Here is a 24718-nt window from a genome sequence, read left to right as displayed (position 1 = left end):
TACTCGTTAATAAGACCTATGTCTGTTGGAAATTCGCAATTGTGACCATTTCTGCCTACATAATGTAGGGTGACAATTAACCAGCAACCAGCAGAAGCTTATTTCAGCCATACTCACTTGTTCCCTGGTGGATTGGATGGTAAAGAATCCGCCTACCATGCTGGAGACCTGGCTTTGATTCCTGGGTTGGGAAGATCCCCTGGAGGAGGGCATGGCAACCCACTCCAGTATTCTTGCCTGGAGAATCCCATGGACAGAGGAGCCTGGCAGGCTATGTACAGTCCATGGGATCACAAACAGTCGAATACGACTGAGTGACCGGACTGAGCGCAGCACAGTCTGGATGAAGCATTACTTAGAAACTTGATGTTTCCTTCCTCCCATCTATATACTGTTATTAAAAATAGTGATTCCAACATATATTTACAAGACATGACCCAGTATCTTTTCCTGTAGTAATAATAAAAATACACCCCACTCCCCCCACCCCCCCCAACCCACCCCCACACACACACTCTTTAAAACGGTGCGTCGTAAGTTTCTAGGACGTAAGTTCCAGGTCTAGGACGGAAGGAATGTCTGGGAAGTGGGAACTGAGCAAAGCCTGAGGGCTGCTTGAGATTCCTGCGGGGCTGTCAGTGAAGGGAAGTGAAGGAATTCCAAGTGCCATCTAACCTGGGGCGGGCCCTGTTCCCAGGGAAGGTGTCTGTCGGAGGCCAAGGGCCGGGTCGAGGGCGGAGCCCCGGCTTCTCGCCAGCAGGGCGGCTCGGGGCGGAGCGCAGCCCGCGTGGCCCGGCGGTACCGCGGCGCCGCCCACAGCGCTCCCGGGTCCGGCGGAGCAAGGCAGCGCGGCTCCCGAGCCATGGGGCGGCTGCTGGCGCTGAGCTTGCTGGGGATCGCGCTGGCGCTGCTGGGCGAGAGGCTCCTGACGCTCAGGTAGGGGCTGGGGGCCCTCCCGGGTCCGCAGGGTCGGGGTGGCCGGGGCTGCGGGGGCCCTCGTGCTGAGACCCGAGGCCGGGGAAGCTCTCTGCCGGCTCTGCTCCCCGGCCCGCCGAGCGTCGCCACCCCACCCCCAGCCGCCCGCTAAAACCCCACACAGTTTGGGCTGAATCGCGAGACTTCCTGGAGAGTTTACAAGCTTTTGCTGCTCACAAAGTTCTTTGCTACCTAGGTTGACGAGCTGTGCGAGTGCCTTGCAATTTACTCAAGGGCAAACCTCGTGCTTTAGCTTGAAAACAACACTATTACTCATGCACTGAAACTTTAATTATAAAGATTTATTTCAGGTCACGGATCCTGCTTCTCTTTGGTGCCCAAACCAGCCTCTGTCTTTAACAAAGTTGTTCTCCATCCCTCCCCTGCCGCGTTGGAGAAGCTTCTTCCGCTCTCTAATCTTGGCGCGGCAGATCAAAAATACTTGAAATATTCAGCTACTGTTCTTACATCACTTCCTTATTTATCTCCTCGTCCAGGAACCGTGAAGCCAGAATGCCAAACAGGACATGCCTAGTCCTCACATTTTACTTATTATGAAAAAAAAAACGCGGTAGGCAGATGTCATAGTCTCCACATTATCAATTCAAATTATATAAGCCTCACGCGAAAGAATTCCAGAAATGCTGAGCATCTGTTCTGTATGCTGCGCTCTCTTAGGCTCCTGTAATAGAGTAAGGCACCGTTCTTACCCTATGAAAGGGAAGGAGAGAAATTAAGACAGATGGATAAACTAGGATGTTCAGTGTAGCAGTGTTAGTCGCTCAGTAGTATGCGACCCCACGAACTGTAGCCCGCTAGGCTCCTCTATCCATGGGATTCTCCAGGCAAGAATACTGGAGTGGATTGCCGTTCCCTTCTCCAGGGGATCTTCCTGACCCAGGGGTCTAACCCAGGTGTTCTGCATTGCAGGCAGATTCCATCTGAACTACAGGGACAATCAGGATGTTCAGGACAGGTACAAACCAACCCCTATAGGCTTAAGGAGGAAAAATGACAACTCCTGAAGTTGAAGCTCAGGAGGAAGAGACATTAGACATTGTCCTGGAAGGATGGGTGAAACCCCAGTGGGGAGGAAGGAGGCAGTCCCAGATTGAGGTTGGAGCATAAACAAAGGGACTGATGTGGGGAAGTTTGGATCTGAGGGGAGCTTAAAGTTAAGGGATGATTACAGTAGGGATAGGTGAAGGATAGGTCTCAAGATGGTTATTAAAGGTATGCTGAGAAATTGGGGCCAGCTTTGATGGGCAAAAGGGAGCTATCAGTGTTTGCTGTGTGTGTGCTTTGTTTTTTAAACAGGAACCTGTTTACACTTTCTAAAGCATAATCAGCAGGACTGTGTAGAGCTGACCTGGAAGGCTGGATTGGAGCAGAGCAGTGATTCTCAATCCTGGCTGTGCCTTAGTATCTCCAGGGGGCCTGCTGTCTGGACTGCACCCCCAGCAGTTCCAATCCTGCTGCTCTGAGTGGGGCCCAGGCATGAGTATTTTTTATTTTTAAAAATTCTGATAATTCTCATATGAAGTTAGAGTTGACAAGTACCAGAATGGAGAGTAAAAAGACCTGGGGAAACTAGTTAAAGTATTGCAGTGGTCTGGCCCAAACTCTGGAAGCCCCGGGGATGAGGGGTGGGTCAAAGGTGATGCTAGAGTTTCCAGCTCCACTGGCTTGGCTGTAGCTTCATCTGCTCTAGAAAAACACGAGGAGGACAGTGTCTGTGTGACAGGAAGGGTCAGAGTCGGAGGAGGAACGTTCACCGGGAAGAAATGGACATGCTGAGCTTGATTTTCATGTTATATAAATGACTGCCCTGTTCTGCAGAGACTTATTGAGTTGGCTGATTTTGTGTGATCTATCCAGCTCCCAGTTTCAAAGGCAAGACCATTAAAATTCACAAGCTCATTAGGTTATCCCTATAGTTCAAACCACCAGTGTTTCTATTAATTGAAGTTTTCTTAGTTTATAATTTTCTCTTCTTAATAATCATAAGTGTTTTAAATGTAAGTCCCTTTGAATTGGTCCTGAGTGTTCTTTGGAAGGAATGATGCTAAAGCTGAAACTCCAGTACTTTGGCCACCTCATGCAAAGACTTGACGCATTGGAAAAGACTCTGATGCTGGGAGGGATTGGGGGCAAGAGGAGAAGGGGACGACAGAGGATGAGATGGCGGGATGGCATCACCGACTCGATGGACGTGAGTCTGAGTGAACTCTGGGAGTTGGTGATGGACAGGGAGGCCCGGTGTGCTGCAATTCATGGGGTCACAAAGAGTCGGACACGACTGAACTGAACTGAATGAAAAATATGGTTGCAAACCTAAGAAAAAGTAGATAAATCTTATTCATACAGACTGGACCTGATGGGTCATTTAAAATTTAATGTGTCTTTTCTTTATAAAGACTTGACTATAATAAACTTTATTTAGCAGTGACTTCACAGGGTTGTAACCTCATTGGACAACTGAAGCCTCATATTGGCTGATGTGAGAAGGTGAGGGGAATGATGGATGGACAGATCTAGCAAATAAAAATGCAAGACACCCAGTCAAACTGGAATGTCAGATAAACAACAAAGTTTTCTTTTAGTATAAACATACCCCAGGCAATATTTGGGATGTAATTATACTAAAATAGTATTCATTATTTATCTGAAATTCAAGTTTAACTGGGCATCTCACATTTTATCTGGCAACCCTGTAAGTGCAGAATATCAAGTACCTACTGTTTACAAAGTTTTGTGGGGTGCTTAAATGCATAGCATTTCTCCTTTCAGTCCCTTAGAATATTTTGAAAAGCAGCATGTTCCCACCTCCACAAAAGGCTCTTCAAGAAACAGATTTTCGGTTTGATTTTTTGCTCTCATCCGGTGCCTTCTATTTTATTATTCTATTTTTAGAGATGGTACTTTGGCACTTAAGTTTATTTCTCTCCCCCAAGGTGCCCACTTAAATTTCAACTTGGATTTCAGATAAGCAATGAATAATATCTTAGTATAAGTGTGTCATGGATGGATAAATGGAATCAGAGTTGTCTATTTCCTTCTGAATTGTAACTGGCTAAAGTTCCCAAGGGAGGATGGCATATAATACCCAACTTTTCCACTTCTCCCTGCTGCTGCTGCTGCTGAGTCGCTTCAGTCGTGTCCGACTCTGTGCGACCCCATAGACGGCAGCCCACCAGGCTCCCCCGTCCCTGGGATTCTCCAGGCAAGAACACTGGAGTGGGTTGCCATTTCCTTCTCCAATGCATGAAAGTGAAATGTGAGAGTCAAGTCGCTCAGTCGTGCCCGACTGTTAGCGACCCCATGGACTGCAGCCTACCAGGCTCCTCCGTCCATGGGATTTTCCAGGCAAGAGTACTGGAGTGGGGTGCCATTGCCTTCTCCACCCTAGTTGAACAATAAAGGGAAAAACAGAAATACACAAATGTTTCCAGGCCTGAGCTCCCTATTCCAAAGCACACAGCCTTGAATGAATCATAAGACTTAAGTGCCTAAGAGACTTGTGCCTGAGCAGGAAATCCAGAAATAAGCACCTGAACTTTCTGCTTGTTGCCCGACATCTTTTATGACAACTCCACCAAGAAGCTATCCAATGAACACTTCTGAAGGGGCAGCCTGTTTTTCAGCCACCATCCTCCTTATTTATTGTGTGACTACCATGTGCTGGTCTTAAATGGCTGTGCTGGGTCTTCATTGCTACACAGGTTTTCCTCTAGTTGCAGAGAGCGGGGGCTACTCTCTAGCTGCAGTGCACAGACTTTTCACGTGGTTACTTCTCTTATTGCAGAGCATGCACTCTAGGTGTGTGGGCTTCAATAAGTTGTAGGGCGTGGGCTCAGTAGTTACGGTTCCTGGGCTTTAGAGCACAGGCTCGGTGGTTGTGGTGCAAGCTTTGCCCCAGAGCATGTGGGATCTTCCTGGATCAGGGATCCAACCCATGTTCCTGCACTGGCTGGCGGGTTCTTTACCACTGAGTCACCACTAGCACACCTCTGTGTGCTAGTCTTTGTGTTCAAAGTGTCAACAGTTCTTTGTATTAAACTAAAACAAACATTTACTGACATTTGGAAAGAAAGCCCTTTGACCTTCCTGCCTTCTCCCAGTCTTCATATCTGTGTTTATATTATATTATATATTTCCTATATTATATCTGATAAAACTGAAGCTTGAAGAAGCTAACTAGGTAGTTCAATAGTTAGTGCCAAACCTGTACTCTAAGCCAGGTCTTCTGATTCTGGATACAGTTTGCCCCAGTTCCCTGCAGCCTCCTCTCTTGTCTGCCATTGGAGCAAATTTTCCTCAGCTTTACAAGCCTGAGCACAAACTCTGAGTTAAGTAAGAGCATTACAGGGCATGAGGGAGTAAATTCCAAGGGGTTTTACAAGTCTGTATGTGAAAGATAAAGCCCCTGTTTGAATTTAAGTCTGCACTTAAAAGATAAAGCCCCACCAGTGGTTTGTAAATTCAAAGGCAGTGTGATAAGGAACAAACCTGGTAAGAAGACTGTGTCCCCTGTTGACACACCAACCTGGTGCATCGTTACTGTTACCACAAAATGAAGCAAGATAATCACTAACCACCCCCGTCTCACTCCACTTTGAAGGTAATGCCCTTTCCTGAGTGAAAGAAATAGAGATTTCTTTCATGCTAATGACTGTTGGTTAAGGGTTCATGCTTTGTAGCCAGATAGCCCGAATTCTCCACTATTTACCTGACTCATTGGCCTTTTATTTCACCTTTCTGTGCCTCAGTGTCCTAATCTGTAGGATGGGGGTAATCATACTTTATGCTCCATATAGGGGCTGTAAAAAAATCAAGGAGTTAATTCTTGCAAAATGCTAGGACAATGTCAGACACATAGTAAGTGCTCAATAACTGTTACCTGCGATGATGTTGGAGCAGAGGTTCTTAGATTTTTGTGCCGCAGATCCCTTTGGCAGTCTGGTGAAGCCTTGACTCCTTCTCAGCATCATGTTTCTAAATGCATAAAATAAAATACACAGGATTACAAAGCAAACTTAAATTCTATCTCAGTTAATACTAACTTACTTAAATTCTATTGTCAAACTATTTGAAAAATCTAACGTAGGATATAATAAGCCTTAAATAGAGGTCGTTGAATACCTAACAGTAGGTACTGTGAAGCCGAGATGAGTATAAATGGTATTTTGAGATATCTACAACTAAAATGTTAGGAAACGTCTGCAATTTCTGTTAGTGGCAGTCACAGGTACTACTAGTAGAAAGCTCAGTGGTTTGTTGCCTACACTCATCATCAAAAGAAATACTTTCAGGCAGAGGTTTAACTAAAGATGTGTTTTTTCCCCCCATCTGAGTTCATAGACACCTGAATTTTACCCATGGACTCCACGAAGGTCACTGGGCCTGAAATTAAGAACCCTGATGTTGGGACTTCCCTGGCGGTCCAGTGGTTAAGAATTTGCCTTGCAATTCAGGGAATATGGGTTCGATCCCTGGTTGTGGAACTAAGATCCCACATAAGGCCTATAGACCTAAACTGACCTGCCAAAGGTCATGCAATCTTACTGCTATGACAGAAATACAGTCTGCCTCTTTCACTACTAACGCTTTCGATACATGTTAGCCCTTCTTATTTCTGATTACCTTTTATCACCCATGAGTATCAGCAGCAGCATCCTCATCACTAGTATTAACTGCTACTACTTATGTTAGGCTTAATAGACTTGTTTTCCGATAAAAATTAATTTTAAAAAAAAACTTGTTTTCCCTTTAAGTCACTCCTGGGGCTCATAGATTTGAGATCTTTTTGTATTTTTTTTTTTTACTGTTTATTTAAAATTTTTGTTGGTTATTTTAATTTTCTATTTGTCCATATATTTTATATATTTATTTTATTCATTTATTTTTATTTCATTGCTTTATTGCTATGTTATTTTAAGAAATTTAATACTATTTTAGTTATATGATTCCAAATACATGGTGATTAACACTTTAATTAGAAACTTTCATATTATATATATGCATGTATATGTGAACTGCCAAAATACATAGTTGCCACTCCCTTTTGGTAATTCTGAGTTGTCCAGGCTGAGGTTTCTTCCATTTTGCCGAGAAAACAGTAGTCTTCCCCATATTCAGCGTCTAGAAGTCCGAAGAGGCAAGGATATGAATAGAAGAGAGACAAGGGACACACGGTCATTCTGTCTCTTAGAAGAGCGGTGTGCGTGAACCACTTTGAAAAATGCAGACTGCTCTGTCAGCACGATTGTCGTGATTCATGTACGTAGAGAACACAAAGAAGGTGCGGCGATGAGAAGAGGGGAAGCCTCCGAGCAGCAGAGCCCAGATGTGTGTGTCCACCTTGCTTGGCGGGCTGCTGCTCCAGGGCGGGAAGCAAGAGTGAAGATGCTTTATCGAAGTTCAACATTTTCTTGTTAGTTCTTCACTTCTGTTTTTACGAAATGACAACAGCAGGTAGTTTTGCCAGAGCAGCTGGTGCTCCTCAATCTCTTAATAAGTATTTACGTGGTATCTCCTGTGAGCCAGGCTCTGAACAATGCCATTTTCCCCTGGCCTGCTTTCAATCACTGCATCATTATGCAGAGGGTCTGAGCAGTTTTCAGCTCCCCTGGGTCTTCTGGTGCTACATCTGAGGCTCTTCCCACAGCAAGAGCGCTATGAGAAGTGGGACGTGGTGTCATGCTCATATTTGCATACGAGCGTGCATTGCGAGCTGTATTTGCTGGATTACTGGCTTCCCTTTATGGCCCATGTGCACACAGAGAACTCTGTGATGTGCATTTTTATTTTAACTTCAGTTCTGGTGCTATTCTATGTTCCTACCCTTGTTTTCCCTCTTTTTCTTTATCCGCTTTAGATTTGGGCTGTGTTTTTTGTGTGTGTGTGTGTATTGCTGTAAGCCTCTTTAAACCCTTTCTGCTACAAAGCAGGGATACATAAACAGATAGATTTTTTTTCTTTTTTAAACAGGAATCGACTTAAAGCCTCCAGAGAAGTGGAATCTGTAGACCTTCCTAATTGCCACCTGATTAAAGGAATCGGTGAGTCTGAGAAAATGCTTGTTACACAGCTCACATTGTTTGGCCACTAACACTAAAAAATTCACTAAGTATTTTGGCACATAATTACTGTTTATCAGAGGAAAAATCACATTAGATCAGCAAAACCTTTTCATCTCTTCTGATCTCATGTACCCTGTATTTCTTCTCTCTCACTCTCACTGTGATTTATTAATTATTTATACAACCCTATGTTTGTTGTTAGATTTCTTGCTTGTTTAGTGACTTTGCTGAACTATTTTTGTCAGGTCTGTATTCTTTGTCATGCATGGCAACTGAATTCTATGTAACATTAGGCCAGGAGTTAGTTGGGGAAGGTAAGCCAGAAGGAAGAGAAGTTATAAAATAGAAAATAAAAATCTCCACTTCCCACAAATATTACTCAGCTATAAAAAAGAATGAAATAATGCCATTTGCAGCAACATGGGTGGAACTAGAGATGATCATACTAAGTGAAGTAAGCCAGACAAAGACAAGCATCATATGATACCACTTACATGTGGAATCTAAAAAATTACACAAATGAACTTAAGTATAAACAGAAACAGACCCAGAGACAGGCACTTCCATTCTGGTACAGTGGATAATAATCCACCTGCCAGTGCAGTGTATACGGGTTCGATCTCTGGTCCAGAAAGATTCCACATGTCACAGAGCAACTAAGCTGGTGTGCCACAAGTACTGAGACCACGTTCTAAAGCTCCCGAGCTACAGCTACTCAAGCCTGAGCACCTGGAGTCCACGCTCCATAACAAAAGAAGCCACCCCAATGAGAAGCCTGAGCACCACAGGAGTCTGCCCCGCTCACCACAGCTAGAAAAAGCTTGTGCACAGCAGCGAAGACCCAGCACAACCGAAAGTAAAGAAAGCATGAATAAATAACTTTTTTTATTTTTTTAAAAAAAGAAATAGATCCACAGACATAGAAAACAAACTTTTGGAAAGGGGAGGTTGGGATAAATTAGGAGTTTGTGATTAATATATACACACTTAGTTCAGTTCAGTTGCTCTGTCGTGTCCGACTCTTTGTGACCCCATGAATCGCAGCACGCCAGGCCTCCCTGTCCATCACCAACTCCCAGAGTTCACTCAGACTCATGTCCATCGAGTCAGTGATGCCATCCAGCCATCTCATCCTCTGTCATCCCCTTCTCCTCCTGCCCCCAATCCCTCCCAGCATCAGAGTCTTTTCCAATGAGTCAACTCGTTGCATGAGGTGGCCAAAGTACTGGAGTTTCAGCTTTAGCATCATTCCTTCCAAAGAACACCCAGGGCTGATCTCCTTCAGAATGGACTGGTTGGATCTCCTTGCAGTCCAGGGGACTCTCAAGAGTCTTCTCCAACACCACAGTTCAAAAGCATCAATTCTTCGGCACTCAGCCTTCTTCACAGTCCAACTCTCACATCCATACATGACCACTGGAAAAACCATAGCCTTGACTAGATGGACCTTTGTTGGCAAAGTAATGTCTCTGCTTTTCAATATACTATCTAGGTTGGTCATAACTTTCCTTCCAAGGAGTAAGCATCTTTTAATTTCTACCGTATAGAAAATAGATAAGCAATAAGTGAAGCACAGGGAACCCTGGTGTGCTGCAATCCCTGGGGCTGCAGAGAATCAGACACAACTCAGCGACTGAACAACAACAACAAGGTCCAGTATATTGTGTAGCACAGGGAACTATACTCAGTATTTTGTAATAACCTGTAATGGAAAAGAATACATATATGCACATATAACTGAATCACTATGCTGTACACATAAAACACAACACTGTAAACCAACTATACTTCAATAAAAAGTAAATAATTACATTTTTAAAAAATTTCCATCTCCCACAAAAATAACCTCAGACACAGAGTTTCTATTTTATCTTTTCTGGTATTTCCAGTGCAAATGCAAACAAATATATGCATATACATTTATATCTATTTTTTCACAAATGGCCTCTTAGTATAAAATTATATTCTGCAACTTGCTTCATTCTGAACATGAAGAGATTTCCACATTAGCACTTGAATAGACCTACCTCATTCTTTTTAATATTTGCATGTACCATTATTATTTAACCAGTTCCTTATTGCACACTGGAGTGGTTACAGTTTTTTGCAACTACAAGCAGATCAGTGAACATCATCATGCATATAGCTTTTGCATCTTTTTTACATGAAGGATAAGTTTTCAGTAGTGGGATTATTGTTCAGTTAGCACATATATTTAAAGTTTTGATAGTGTTCGCTAAATTGCCCTCAAATTGGAACATGAATAAACTCAGGACCTCATATTTACAACCACATTCACTCCAGACAGGATTCATAATGCACTTTTGTCAAAAACAAAGTAGTGGAACTTTTCTGGATCATACAAAGAAGGCTTCAATTTCACGCCATGCCATGCTCAGTCATTTCAGTCGTGTCCAACTCTTTGAGACCCAATGGACCTCAGGCTCCTGCCTGGCTCCTCTGTCCATGGGATTCTCCAGGCAAGAATACTGGACTGGTTGCCATGTTTTCCTCTGGGAATCTCCCCAACCCAGGGATCGAACTCTTGTCTCTTGGATTGCAGACAGATTCTTTACTGCTGAACCACCAGGAAGCCAGTTCATGGAACCTGTTGGTTTTCAGAGCAGCCTTTTCTACTTCAGAGTTTCTTTCTGGTTCTGCCCCCTCTCCTCTCTATACATCTGTTTTCTCTGCTCTTGTCGCCCTTTCCCATTGCTACTTATGTACTTTTTCCTAGTCCTGTCTCCCTTCACTAGACTCCTTGACTTCTTTCTCCTGGCATTTCCCCTTTTTGTTTGTTGCCCAAACACTGAGCAGGAAGATACAAACTCGGTGTCAAATAACCAACTGTTGGATTGAAAAGGGCTATGCTGGGTAATGCAGACTGTCGTAAAATTCCTGTTGTCTGAAGTCCTGAGAAACTCAGCAAATGCATCCTTCTTTCCAGCTGCAAGCAGGAAGAGCTCCTGGGAACTGGTCACTCAGCAGAAGCCAGATGGCAGCTGAGAGGGACCTGTTCAGGATGGGAGGTTGAGTTAGCGATCCTGGAGGTTACTTTTGCTACCGAGTTAATAATTGTAAAATTATTAAATAGCCTGGCATCTGTGAAGCCCACCTTCTGTGGATTCAAGTCTCAGGGCAGACGACATTACAGGACAGACTTGCCAAGTGCATTGCTGCTGCAACTCATGGGACAGAGAGCTCCTCGGAGGAAAACAAGTCCAACAACATTTGTATTCTGAACAGGCGTCTGACTGTGTTTGTGACCTTTCTGTTGTGATGTGTGCGAGCTGCTGTCTGCAGTTGGGAAGAATGAGGAAATATGTCACCTATGGCCCCTCTTGTGAAGCGTTTAATGTCTCTGAGGCACTTCAAAAGGCAGTGGAGCAAAGACGTTGAATGATTAGAAGCACATTTGGGATACATTTTTAGATCCAATTGGAATTGTATTTTTCTCTTTTTCCCTTTCTTCTTCGCTTTTGCTCTCTGGTTAGCATACACTATGTGAACATTTGTTGAGTGCTCTATCAGGGATGCATAATGGTTAATAATAGCTTGTGGTTATATGTTTTTAACAACAGTTGCTTATTCAGTGGTCTTTGACTACAAAGGATTAGTAGGGTATACTTTCCCATATGGGCAAAAGCAACTTCTCATGGTAGGCAGCAGGAATACAGGAGTTCTCTTTTTTAGTTTCCACTTTGGGAACAGTAGCAGACACACACTTGAGGCCAGCTAATCCCTGTAGGAGGTACGACCATATCCCCTGCCCCATCTCTCCCCATTCCCATCACACACACACATACACACACAACACACACATACATACACACACTGAACAACAACAACAATCACTACCACATATCATACAGGATACGTGCCTTCGGGTGGGGGCAGGGGTCAGAAGGTAAGTTCACTACTTTTTCCATTTTTTGTTTTTTTATTCCTTTCTAGTGTATCTAACAGAAACTAAGATTTGGCATAATATCTATATCTAAATAATAAAAAATATGCTTAAAGAGCTATTTAATTCTATTTGAAGTTCAAAACATTTTAAAATGTCTTTGAAAATGCTGGCATTCAGAATCCTGGACTAAAAATTTTGAATGGATTATTTCTCTTGAGTTAATAAATGATTTTATACACTTGGTAGTCATGATTTTTATAACTGCTGCTTGAGAGATTTTTTGTTTTTTAAGCATTAAAGTTTGTAGCTCTTGTCATCAAGCCCTTTGCAATCTACCTATGAAAAGGGAAGCAGAAAAACTCACTGGGTGAGATATGGACATATTTTTTGTTTTTCTTTTTATAACAGTTAAGGATCTAAGGCTCAGAGAGGTTAAATAACTTTAGCAATTTTTTTTCAATATAGTGTCTTCTCCCAGAGTCCTTAACACATATAGCTGATTAATGAACCAAAAAAGTGGAAAATAATAGGCTACATTACATTTTGGATACTCTGTTGGGTATGAAGGGCTGATCAGCTATTATAAATGTACAGTAAGTAACTTACAGAAGAAAGAAATTGATTTTCTTTTATGTGACAGTCCAAAGACAAGCAAATGGCCTAGGGTTCTAAGATGGCTGCATTTCATGTGGTCATTCTGAGACAAAGGCCGATGAAGCAGCGCAGCTATCTTCAACGTATCGCCTTGGTCCAAGACTAGAACCCCAGTGGTTGCCATGTCCCAGCAGGAAGGGGTAGAAGGAAAATTTACCTAGATATGTTTGCTTTATTTTCCTAGTAGTTGCATACACATTGTACTTTCATGTCCTGTTAACCTGAACTCGGACAAACAGCCACCTTTGTCAGCAAGAGGGATTTCTCTGATGGCTCAGTTGGTAAAAAATCTGCCTGGAATGCAGGAGAATTGGGTTCGATTCCTCGGTCAGGAAGATCCCCTGGAGAAGGGAATGGCAGTATCCTTGCCCGGGAAATGCCACGGACAGAGGAGCCTGGTGGCCGACAGTCCATGGGGTCACATAGGGTCCGACACAAACAAGCAAGCACACACATGTTGCCACGTACCTGTAGCTGAACAGCAATGAGGGAAGTATGGATCCTGGGGCGGGGTTAGCCTTCTCTGACACAGATAACTGCGAAAGAAGTAAGAAGGGATCAAAATCAGATGTGCTAATTTACAAGACTTTCCGGAGAAAGATGGTTTGAAAGAAAGAGGTTTGAAAGAAAAGTACAACCCATGAATTGATGAAGATCTTGGTGAAAGGCGTGGAAGAAAACATTTTGAGGAAAAAGCCAACATATACAATCGACCACAGCTGGATTTACAAAGTCAAGTGTTCTCAAAAAGGAATCAAGGAATGGTTCTCACAGAGAAATTTCATTAAATGCTAGGTTGTATTTGTTTCTATGTACTTGTAAGTGAGACCAAGAGCCTTGAATCCCAGCTTCCCAGTTTGTGATCTTAACCGTTCAAAGGCTCAATATTCTCTACTCTAAAATAAGAGATAGTATTATCACTTCTTAGAGTTATGAAAATTATATGAATTAACATGTGTAAAGTACTTATGAGGAGCCTGGTACTTGATGAACACTATGTTAATAGTTACAACTAATAGTTATAGTTACTATTACTAACAGTTAATAGTTACTACCAATACTACTACTGTTTCTGTTACTGAATTAGAGGAGGAAAAACGTCTCCAGCTTTGACTACTTTTACAATAATCGTACTGAAAGGGTGTTATGAGAGGACAAAAGCCCTCTGTTGTATTGGCTGTAGAAGTGAAGATGGGGGAGTAGATCTGGAAAATATTCTAAAGAAGCTACAGATATAACATTTTTTCCCTTGAAATTAGGCAACAGGAGGAAACAGAAGTTGCAATGTGGTCGAAGTGAACATATCTTTTAAAAACGTTGCTCTCTTCTTGATTATTGAAAGAATATGTTTTGTAGAAATTTTTAAAACAAAGAAAAATTTAAAGAGTAAAAGGAAAATCATTCAACCGAAAATCCCACCACCCCAAAAACATGGTTAGTTTTTTTTTGTACATATCTTTTCTTTGTCTGTGTGTGTAGGCATGTACACATTAAAATTGTCTTAAATAATTTTTCAAGAGCAACAAATTTTAATTAATTGAGCTCCTACTAAATGGATCTAGAAAGCAGAACTTGGACTATAATTCTGTGTGCACATGTGTGTTCATATGTTTGTGTTTTTGTGTGTATATGTGGTGAAGGGTTCCTTGGTCCTCGCTCTTCAGCAGTTGAGAAGCACCATGGAACTTTTGGTGGGAACCTGCTGAAAGCACAGAACCTTTTTCACAGAAGATATCTGTACATGTACAGGACGTTTTGAATTGCACAGAATTTCAGAAGGCTCATAGAGCCTTTAAAACCCATTTGTGGCTCCACAGACCCGAGGTTAAGAACCTCTCCAGCACACTATGCTTAGACATAGCTCTCCACTTTCTGAGACAATAAGCATATGGGTCATCTTTATGAAGTGAAGTTCTTGACTTTTTTTTTTTTTTTTTTTTTGCTTTTCTCCACTGTGATGGAACGAGCAACACTAGAGGCAGTGCAGCTAAATGCAAACTCAGGAAGCAAAACCCAAATAGCTGGATAGGTGCTGTTTGTTTTTGACAACCTAGAAATAATCTTGGAGACATACTCTGGAGAGGGCTTAAAGGGGAAGACTGAATTTTGTGGACTCAAAGAATGCGTCATGATTTGGCTTAATCTAAGCCATTTTTCTTCTTTTCTGTTTTTGGGTCTATTATCTGTCCATGGAATTTACACAGTGAGACCACTGGGAAGGTCTTATGTCTAATTATTTGCTGTGCTGTGTGGAGTGTACTGCAGACAATCAATAAACAATCAATAGTAATTGTAGTCTGTCTCAGAGACTGCGCTGAAGCTTCAGCTGGCTTTAGGTGCATGGTATTTTTCATTAATTTTCTTTTGCCATTTTTTTTTTAATCCAAAGCCTAAATTTAAAGATTAAACAGAAAGCTCTTTGCTTATGAGATCGAACAGACGTTGTTTTTTAAAGAGGGACTGTATAATCCCAGGTGTTTTATCTCTGGTAATGAGAGAAATGTCTGTGTTTGCTTCAGACTGAATGAGCCGAGAAAGGGACAAGATATTTGCATGGTTAAATGATGATGAGTCCTTCATTCTGAAAGTAATAGTCCCCTGATGGCAATTACTTTTGCATAGACATCTGGCTGTTTATCATAAGAGTGTACAGATGTCAACTTTTTCAGTCTCGTAGCTAGAAATGTAGTGATTACTTGACTTTGATTTGAGTAACCATAAAATCTCTAACATTTAAAGTCAGAAGTTCACTGCAGGAAAGGATTTGGACCTGACGTTTATTAAAGGGAGTGGTTCCTTGGAAGGAAAAATCAGAACCGTGCCAAAAGATACAGGCACTGATAAAGCAAACAAAGCTCTACCTAACAAATCACAGAATTTAAACATGACATCTATCTATTTCTTGAACTTAACAGAAGCTGGCGCTGAAGATATTGACATACTTCCCAACGGTCTGGCTTTCTTTAGTGTGGTGAGTATCTTCCTTCTCTGTCTCAGTGGAGGAAGTACAAGGAAGTTTGATGAGGCCTGCAAAGCAGTCACTTGTTTTTGAAGTTCCTCACTTTCAAAATTATATTCTGAAAACAAAAGACAGGTCAAACAGGATCTTGGAAATTTACCTCCAGCTTCTCTAAATATAGGGATAAAAAAGTCTTTGCCAGTTGACTTATTACTCTTTATGTCCCCACTGCCTTGCACTAAAATATTCCAGTGCAATCTGTTTGTTATTAAAAATGATATCTGGAGCATGATTGTGGATATTTATACATTATCCTATTTTAAATGCAGCATATACCTTTCTTTCCATTCAACATTCAATTTAAAGCTAGCATTCTTGCTGTTATTTATTTATTTAATTTAAATTTATTTATTTTAATTGGAGGCTAATTACGTTACAATATTGTATTGGTTTTGCCATACATCAACATGAATCTGCCACGGGTGTACACGTGTTCCCCATGCTGAACCCCCCTCCCACCTCCCTCCCCGTACCATCCCTCTGGGTCATCCCAGTGCACCAGCCCCAAGCATCCTGTATCCTGCATCAAACCTGGACTGGTAATTCATTTCTTATACGATATTATACATGTTTCAATGCCATTCTTCCAAATCATCCCACCCTCTCCCTCTCCCACAGAGTCCAAAAGACTGTTCTATACGTCTGGGTCTCTTTTGCTGTCTCGCATACAGGGTTATCATTACTATCTTTCTAAATTCCATATATATGCGTTAGTATACTGTGTTCGTGTTTTTCTTTCTGGCTTACTTCACTCTGTATAATGGGCTCCAGTTTCATCCACCTCATTAGAACTGATTCAAATGTATTCTTCCATTCATCTGCTGATGGACATCTAGGTTGCTTCCATGTCCTGGCTATTATAAACAGTGCTGCGATGAACATTGGGGTACATGTATCTCTTTCAATTCTGGTTTCCTTGGTGTGTATGCCCAGCAGTGGGATTGCTGGGTCATAAGGCAGTTCTATTTCCAGTTTTTTAAGGAATCTCCATACTGTTCTCCATAGCGGTTGTACTAGTTTGCCTTCCCACCAACAGTGTAAGAGGGTTCCCTTTTCTTCACACCCTCTCCAGCATTTATTACTTGTAGACTTTTGGATTGCAGCCATTCTGACTGGCATGAAATGGTACCTCATTGTGGTTTTGATTTGCATTTCTCTGATAATGAGTGATGTTGAGCATCTTTTCATGTGTTTGTTAGCCATCTGTATGTCTTCTTTGGAGAAATGTCTATTTAGTTCTTTGGACCATTTTTTGATTGGGTCGTTTATTTTCCTGGATTTGAGCTGCAGGAGTTGCGTGTATATTTTTGAGATTAATTCTTTGTCAGTTGCTTCATTTGCTATTATTTTCTCCCATTCTGAAGGCTGTCTTTTCACCTTGCTTGTAGTTTCCTTTGTTGTGCAAAAGCTCTTAAGTTTAATTAGGTCCCATTTGTTTATTTTTGCTTTTATTTCCAGTATTCTGGGAGGTGGATCATGGAGGATCCTGCTGTGATTTATGTCGGAGAGTGCTTTGCCTATGTTCTTCTCTAGGAGTTTTATAGTTTCTGGTCTTACATTTAGATCTTTAATCCATTTTGAGTTTATTTTTGTGTAGGTGTTAGAAAGTGTTCTAGTTTCATTCTTTTACAAGTGGTTGACCAGTTTTCCCAGCACCACTTGTTAAAGAGATTGTCTTTAATCCATTGTATATTCTTGTCTCCTTTGTCAAAGATAAGGTGTCCACAGGTGTGTGGATTTATCTCTGGGCTTTCTATTTTGTTCCATTGATCTATATGTTATTTATTTTTGAACAATATATTAACTCCCAAAGGAAGGCCAGTGCTTTTTCTTTCTTTTAGCTGCTGAAAAGCCTATCATCAGTGGAAAGTCATTGATTGAGTTTACCCTTCACTTTTGCCTTAATTTTTATAACTTGAAAAGTAACAGTCTTTTCAGGCATATATTTTAAAGACTTCAAAATGGATTGGCCAGAGGGCTGCTAGGTTATACCAATAGGCATTCTAATTGGAAAACCGTATATATGGGCCGAAGAGGAAGTTCTGCCTCTCTCTCCCTGGAAGGGGCCAGCGTGATGGACCTCAGCATCTTCACAGGTTCCTTTTTTCTTGAGAAAGAAGAATCCAACTTCGGGACTTCCCTGGTGGTCTAGTGGCTAAGACTCCTCGCTCCCAATGCAGGGGGCCCGGGTTTGATCCCGGGAACTAGATCCTTGTACCACAACTAAGAGTTTGCATGCTGCAACTGAGATTCAGTGCATCCAAATAAATAAATATCTTTTAACTGAAGAAAAAAGTATCCAACTTTGAAGGCAGCCTGTAGGTATTCTGTTCCCTCTCAGCAGCCATTATTTTCAGACTCTGAGACTCAGGGAAAGATGTGAAAAACTTGGAGATGCTTAGAAGACAGTAGTGACACTAATAAAATAGCTGTCAGACTTACGAGGAAGGTGAGAGAGCGCAGCTTAGATGAGAATGAGGGTTAGAACACCCTTCAGGTTCTTGATGGTTTTTATGTGAAAGCCTGTGAGCAGCTGGTTGTCTACCATGGAGGAAGAAAAGAAATGCTGTAGGTTTTGGCAGAAGCATGGATATTTATATTAAATTTTCAAACTAAAACTTTAAAAGAAAAATTGTAGTTAATTACCTACTCACAATGAGTAAAATGATATTTCTGGGAGGACTCTGGGTTTGTGTAGAAGCACATGCTTGCACATATGGCTTACAGTCTTAGGGAAAAGCACTGAAATTCCTCGTCAGCATTATACATAACCAAAGATACAAATATCTAGAGTAAAGGAGAAGGCAGTTGCTTGCCTTTTTTTTTTTTTTTCCAAAGAAGCTGTGCTCAGAGATTTGGGTAATCCAGAAATCATCTATTTCAAGATTTTATCCCCATAAAAATAAATCTGAATTAGGAGGAGCGAGGTCTTCAAATACGTAAATCGACAGCCATTTTTAGCTGAGAGATCTAATATAGTCACAGTGATCTTGTAGTCAAGTCAACAGAATTTCTTCTGCATGATTTTTTTAATCCGTCCTTAGTTATATGACTTTTTACTGATTTAAAATGATTTACTTTCATTTTACTGATTTTTAAAATTTACTCAGCATTGTCTCTAATATTCCCTAGTATGTTGCTCCTTTCTAAATGAATAACGCCTACATCGTGGCATTTGTTTATTCTTCCAAGCACTGTAGCCCATTAACCCATCCCATTCAACAATTAGGGGCAACCTCAAAACTAACATCACATTTAATGAGGACTTGGATGACATAGAATAGAATAGAGATTTAAGTGACAGTGTAAATGTACTTGAAACTGCCGAACTGTACACTTAAAAGTAGTGATAATGGTAAATTTTATGTTATGTATATTTTACCACAAGTGGAAATAAAATTTTAAAAAGAGACAAAAACAGGTTTAAATGATATCTTAAATTAAGATAATTATGGAGAGTTATTTGGGCTTCCCTGGTAGCTCAACTGGTAAAGAATCTACCTGCAATGCAGGAGACCTTAGCTCAGTTTCTGGGTTGGAAAGATCCCCTGGAGAAGGGTTAGGCTACTCTCTCCAGTATTTCTGGGCTTCCCTGGTGGCTCAGATGGTAAAGAATCCGCCTGCAATGCGGGAGACCTGGGTTCCTTGCCTGGGTTGGGAAGATCCTCTGGAAGAGGGCATGGCAACCCACTCCAGTGTTCTTGCCTGGAGAATCCCCATGGACAGAAGAGCCTGGCAGGCTATAGTCTATAGGGTCACAAAGAGTTGGACACGACTGAGCGACTGAGCGTACATGACGAGTTATTACATCCCTGGTAGAGCTTCCTGTGCATCGATACTCTATTGTTTATGGTGCGTTGATAAAGAAGAGACATTATTAAACCACTGAATTGTCAGTGCCATGGAACAATAGCATAATTCCAGTTTATTCTGTTTGTTGGATCTTGAAGTTGTATAATTTGATAGATATTTTTTAATTGGAGAAAATGTGTATTAAATACAATTTGAGCATAAAGTAAGGTTTTGGGGTAGGTTTTGGACTTTGCTGGTGGCTCAGATGGTAAACGGAAAAGGCAATGGCACCCCACTCCAGTACTCTTGCCTGGAAAATCCCATGGATGGAGGAGCCTGGAGGGCTGCAGTCCATGGGGTCGCTAAGAGTCGGACACGACTGAGCAACTTCACTTTCACTTTTCACTTTCATGCATTGGAGAAGGAAATGGCAACCCACTCCAGTGTTCTTGCCTGGAGAATCCCAGGGACGGAGGAGCCTGGTGGGCTGCCGACTATGGGGTCATACAGAGTCAGACACGACTTAAGCGACTTAGCAGCAGCAGATGGTAAAGCGTCTGCCTACAATGCAGGAGACTCAGGTTTGATACATGGGTTGGGAAGATCCTCTGGAGAAGGAAATGGCAACCCACTCCAGTACTCTTGCATGGAAAATCCCATGGATGGAGGAGCAAGGTAGGTTACAGTCCATGGGGTCGCAAAGTGTCAGACATGACTGAGTGACTTCACTTTCACTTGGGAAGGTATTCTTTTAAATTTGCATAAAGTATGACTTGAAAAATTTAAAAGAGAAAAGACCTCAATTATTTCAGTGAGTGCTGAAAAAGCATTAAATAAAATTCAACTCTCATTCCTGATTACAAGCTCAAAAAAAAAACTAGAAGTAGAATGAAACTTCCCAGAAACCTACAGCAAACATCATTCTTAGTGGTGAAACATTCACTCCCTTCCCATTAACGTTTAGAAAAGGAAGAAAATGCCCTAAAATGCCGTAACCATCAGTAATCTACTAAAGTTCTTAACCCAAGAAAACAAGAAAAAGAAATACGATGTAGGAAAAAAGACGAAACTGCCATTAATTTCAGACAGCGTGATTACTCGGTTTTCTAAACAGTCCAGGAGATTAAACTGACAGACTCTTAGACCTAATAGGAAGTTGAGTGAAATGGTTGGATTCAAAACGAACAGATAAAACTCAATGAGTTTCCCATGCGCTAGGAAAAACCAAATAGATAATGTAGTAGTAGGAATACGGCTACTCCTGCTACTATTAATAAGATTCCTTTGAATAGCAACTTGATTTCTGAAATTTATACATAAAAATAAATGAGCAGATATATTTAAGATTATTTTGTAAAGGTAAAGCAATGTAGTGTGGGATAAATATATAGTATGTATAAATATATAGTATAATATATATACTAATATATATATGATGAATAAAGCTGTAGTAATTAAAAAGTTGCATATTAGCACAGAAATAGGGCACAAGTCCCCAGACAGACCAATATGTAAACAACGATCTAGTACATGATAAAAGCAACATTTAGACTCAGTGGGAAAAGGACAGCCTGAGTGCATGCCAGGCACTAAGTTCCGCCTGATGTCCCCACGGGGAGAGGATGAATATGTGTCAGAGAGCAGTTTATTCCCACCCTCAACTCTGCGTTATCTCATGTCCACCAACCTTCTGGTTACCCTCTGAGGAGACCAAACCCCTCATCTCTGTCTCTACTCAGAAATATCAGATACTGCTTGGCTTTCAGCCTTCCACCCCCCAATTATTATTTTCTTATTGTTTCATCTCTGCTTTCTTTGTGTTTCTAGCTTTATGTCAGCACCTTTAGCCAAAGTATCACTTATTTATAGTTGCTACTTTAGTCCATAAAAATACTTAAGCCTTTATATTTAACTTTTACTCTGTTTTCAAAAGGGTCTGAAATGTCCAGGCCTCCACAGTTTTGCACCAGATAAGCCTGGAGGAATACTAATGATGGATCTAAATGAAGAAAACCCAAGGGCACTGGAATTAAGAATCAGCCGTGGATTTAATTTGGCTTCATTTAATCCACATGGTATCAGCACTTTCATAGACAGTGGTAAGAACTGATGAGCTACCAACATTAAAAAAAAACAAAACAAAACAACAATGGTTTGCAAATAACTGGAAAATAGATTTGGATCATATCTGTATAAGAGAACAATTAACTCACGAATTGTTTCTGTATTCTTCATACGAATAAGTCCAACATTGCCTCTTCAGATGGCAGTAAGTTATACTACATTTTGAAATTTCTAATAGTTATTAATTACACCTGAAAGAATGTTTAGATTTAGAATGTTTAGATTTAGGTTTAGATAACCTTTTCATATATCTATTTTCATTGCATTGAAAAAGAGCTATATTTCTAAGTTAAACTATAAACAGATTATCCATGCATTCTGTGTATGGAGTGAGAAACACTCTTTCTTAAAGGTCAGGAGACCAGTGATCAGAAATAACACTAGACAGACAGTGATGGGAAAGATGGGGAAGAATGATCTGTTAGGTCCTCTAACAGCTTACACATTCAGCCTTTCCTTGCCTGTGGTATTTAAATGTCAGTGTCTACCCAGAGGTCCTATGGTTATATCTTGTAAATGAACTCTGTTCTCTCATTTTTTTAGATGACACCGTTTATCTCTTTGTTGTAAACCACCCAGAATTCAAGAATACAGTAGAAATTTTTAAATTTGAAGAGGAAGAAAATTCTCTTTTGCATCTAAAAACGATCAAACATGAGCTTCTTCCAAGGTAATTAGTCCTTTTGTTCATTCTCAGATTTATTGCTGCCTTTTTCAGATAGTCCATATCATGGTCTTTTCATCTTTTGTAAGAGCTGAAATACATACATACATACATACACATACATAAACAAATACATATATGTATATGTGTATGATAGTTTCCTTGCAACTTTCCTTTTCATAAATATTTACATGAATGTAAAATTTTGAATGAAACCAGTATTTTAGCCATGGCAAAATTACATTATCCAAACTCAACTCAGTATTGAAGTGATTAAATTGTACACAGATTTTTCACCCCCAAGAAACAGTCTTTAGAAACTCTCTCAAATGCACATCCTTTCAAACTGGGAAATATAACAGGTTCATGAGACCTTTTTAGGTCCCAGAAAAACTTGCTCAGAATTTCTACCATGACGACCACTAACTGAATTTATATTCATATAATCTACTAAATAAAAGATGCAGCAATTGCATGGTTTCAGAGTTTTCTGTTATAGTATATACTGCGGAGATTAATTGTCCCTTAATTTGAAGAATGGGCTTCCCTGGTGGCTCAGCGGCAAATAATTTGCCTGCAATGCAGGAGACACTGGTTCCATCCCTGGGTCGGGAAGATCCCCTGAAGGGACTGACAGCCCACTCCACTCTTCTCCCCTGGGAAATCCCATGGACAGAGCCTGGAGGGCTATAGCCCGTGAGGTTGCAAGAGTCAGACACGACTGAGCGACTAAACAACAGTAGTTTCCTCGCAGAGCAGGGAAAGTTGACGTCAGTGTTGTATGCAGACTCGCTTGAGAAATGAGGAAATGCTGGCCTGCAGGGGATTTGCTTTTCAGAGCCGTCTGGAGAGTAGAAGACAAACCTCACCATTGTTCCTTCTGTCACCTTCCATTTCAGATGACTCATCACACAAATAATAATAATATCCGTCCTGCAAGGAAGAGTAGCCTGCTTTATATGGAGTTTGTATGCTTAGTATGGAACTAACATGAAATGTTTTCACAAGGTAGCCATGGGCTCCTGGCCCTACAGAATTGGAAGTGCGTCACTACTACTTCAAGAACACAGCTAGTTGATGAATATTTTTAATATCTACTTCTCTGTCTAGAACTTAAGTGTGTAGCTGCCAACAGTTCTTCCAAAAATTCACTTCCTAATAATTAGGAGCTTAAGTGCCCTCCAGGCAGCCTTTGCTTTAGGGAGCTCTTTCAGAAAGAGGGGACCCACCTTCCCTGTTTTTTCTTTAACAAAGGGGAAAGCCATTCTTTCAGAAATTTTTGCATAGGGTAATTGGAATTTAAATTTAATAACACCCTTACCTAACTGGTTTTAAAAATGTAATTGTTTTCAGCATATAAATCTCTTACCTGAAGCACTGCACTATGGCAATTTCATCATCCGTCTATCTGGAAGTGTTTATTGAGTGCCTGTTCATTCTCGGCAGGTCGGCTTTGCGAGTCAGGTAGAAATTGAACAGTCAATCTTAGTTTGACTAATAACTAAGCAAAGGAACTCAAGAAAATCCAGCAGCTGAGAAAATGGAAGCTAGGTAAATGTTTTTGACAGCCCAACCAGCTCACCAGCCAAAGAGGCTCCATCAAGCTCTGTACTATGGATAGCTGTGTCCTTTCACATTGTTCTTAAACCTTACATTTTTTGCTGTCAAAAAAACATACTCTGTTGGGACTAAGTTATTTTTCCTTTGATAATAATCCTGCCATAATTGCTAAATGATCTGTCTTCAGATTACTTGGTACCATACAAAATTGTTCTCCCAGCAAATGATATTATAGTAGGTTACATATGACTATACCCATGTGATCTTAGCTGAGCTTTTCCTAGGGAACCTCTTACCAAAAATTTAAGGCACATATTGTGTAAACCTTCTGGCTACTTAATCGTTAATATGGAGACCAACTGGCTTTTCATTTTCTCTCACATGTTATTTTTCTCTTCCAGTGTGAATGATGTCATAGCTGTTGGACCAGAACATTTCTATGCTACCAATGACCACTATTTCTCTGATCCTTTCTTAAAGTATTTGGAAACATACTTGAACTTACGCTGGACAAATGTTGTTTACTACAGTCCCAGTGAAGTTAAAGTGGTAGCAGAAGGATTCGATTCAGCAAATGGGATCAATATTTCACCTGATAAAAAGTATGAGCTCTTATGGAAGTATTTTCATTTCTCTTTAGCCATGGTGCTAGGTGAAACTCGTTACTTTGCTCTTTTTTTTCCTAAGGCAGAAATAGCTTACCTGTTATTTTTGGTCTATGATAAATATATATGATATTTATAACTATTACTATAATACTATAATGTTATAATACGTATATGTAATATATTATTGGCCTTCCAAGGTTACTGGGCTTCCCAGGTGGCACAGTGGTAAAGAATCCACCTGTCAATGCAGGACACACAAGAGATGCAGGTTTGATCTCTGGGTCAGGAAGATTCCCTGGAGTAGGAAATGGCAAACCACTCCAGTATCCTTGC

General features: G+C 40.9%; 1 protein-coding gene across 1 annotated transcript in view; it reads left to right on the top strand.

Annotated features, from left to right (window-relative positions):
• The first annotated feature begins 544 nt into the window (after window positions 1-544).
• PON2 (paraoxonase 2) overlaps window positions 545-24718 on the top strand; it is a 29264-nt gene continuing 5090 nt past the window's right edge. Inside the window, exons 1-6 of the mRNA XM_069587470.1 lie at window positions 545-936; window positions 7966-8036; window positions 15534-15589; window positions 21363-21528; window positions 22097-22223; window positions 24179-24379. Of these exons, the coding sequence (XP_069443571.1) occupies window positions 863-936; window positions 7966-8036; window positions 15534-15589; window positions 21363-21528; window positions 22097-22223; window positions 24179-24379 (695 nt within the window). The 5' untranslated portion in view covers window positions 545-862. The remainder of the gene's footprint in view (window positions 937-7965; window positions 8037-15533; window positions 15590-21362; window positions 21529-22096; window positions 22224-24178; window positions 24380-24718) is intronic.

This window comes from Ovis canadensis, chromosome 4, assembly GCF_042477335.2.
Source record: "Ovis canadensis isolate MfBH-ARS-UI-01 breed Bighorn chromosome 4, ARS-UI_OviCan_v2, whole genome shotgun sequence".
Taxonomy (NCBI): domain Eukaryota; kingdom Metazoa; phylum Chordata; class Mammalia; order Artiodactyla; family Bovidae; genus Ovis; species Ovis canadensis.
The sequence above is the reverse complement of the archived record's forward strand: the minus strand, read 5'-3'. Positions and strand labels throughout refer to the sequence as shown.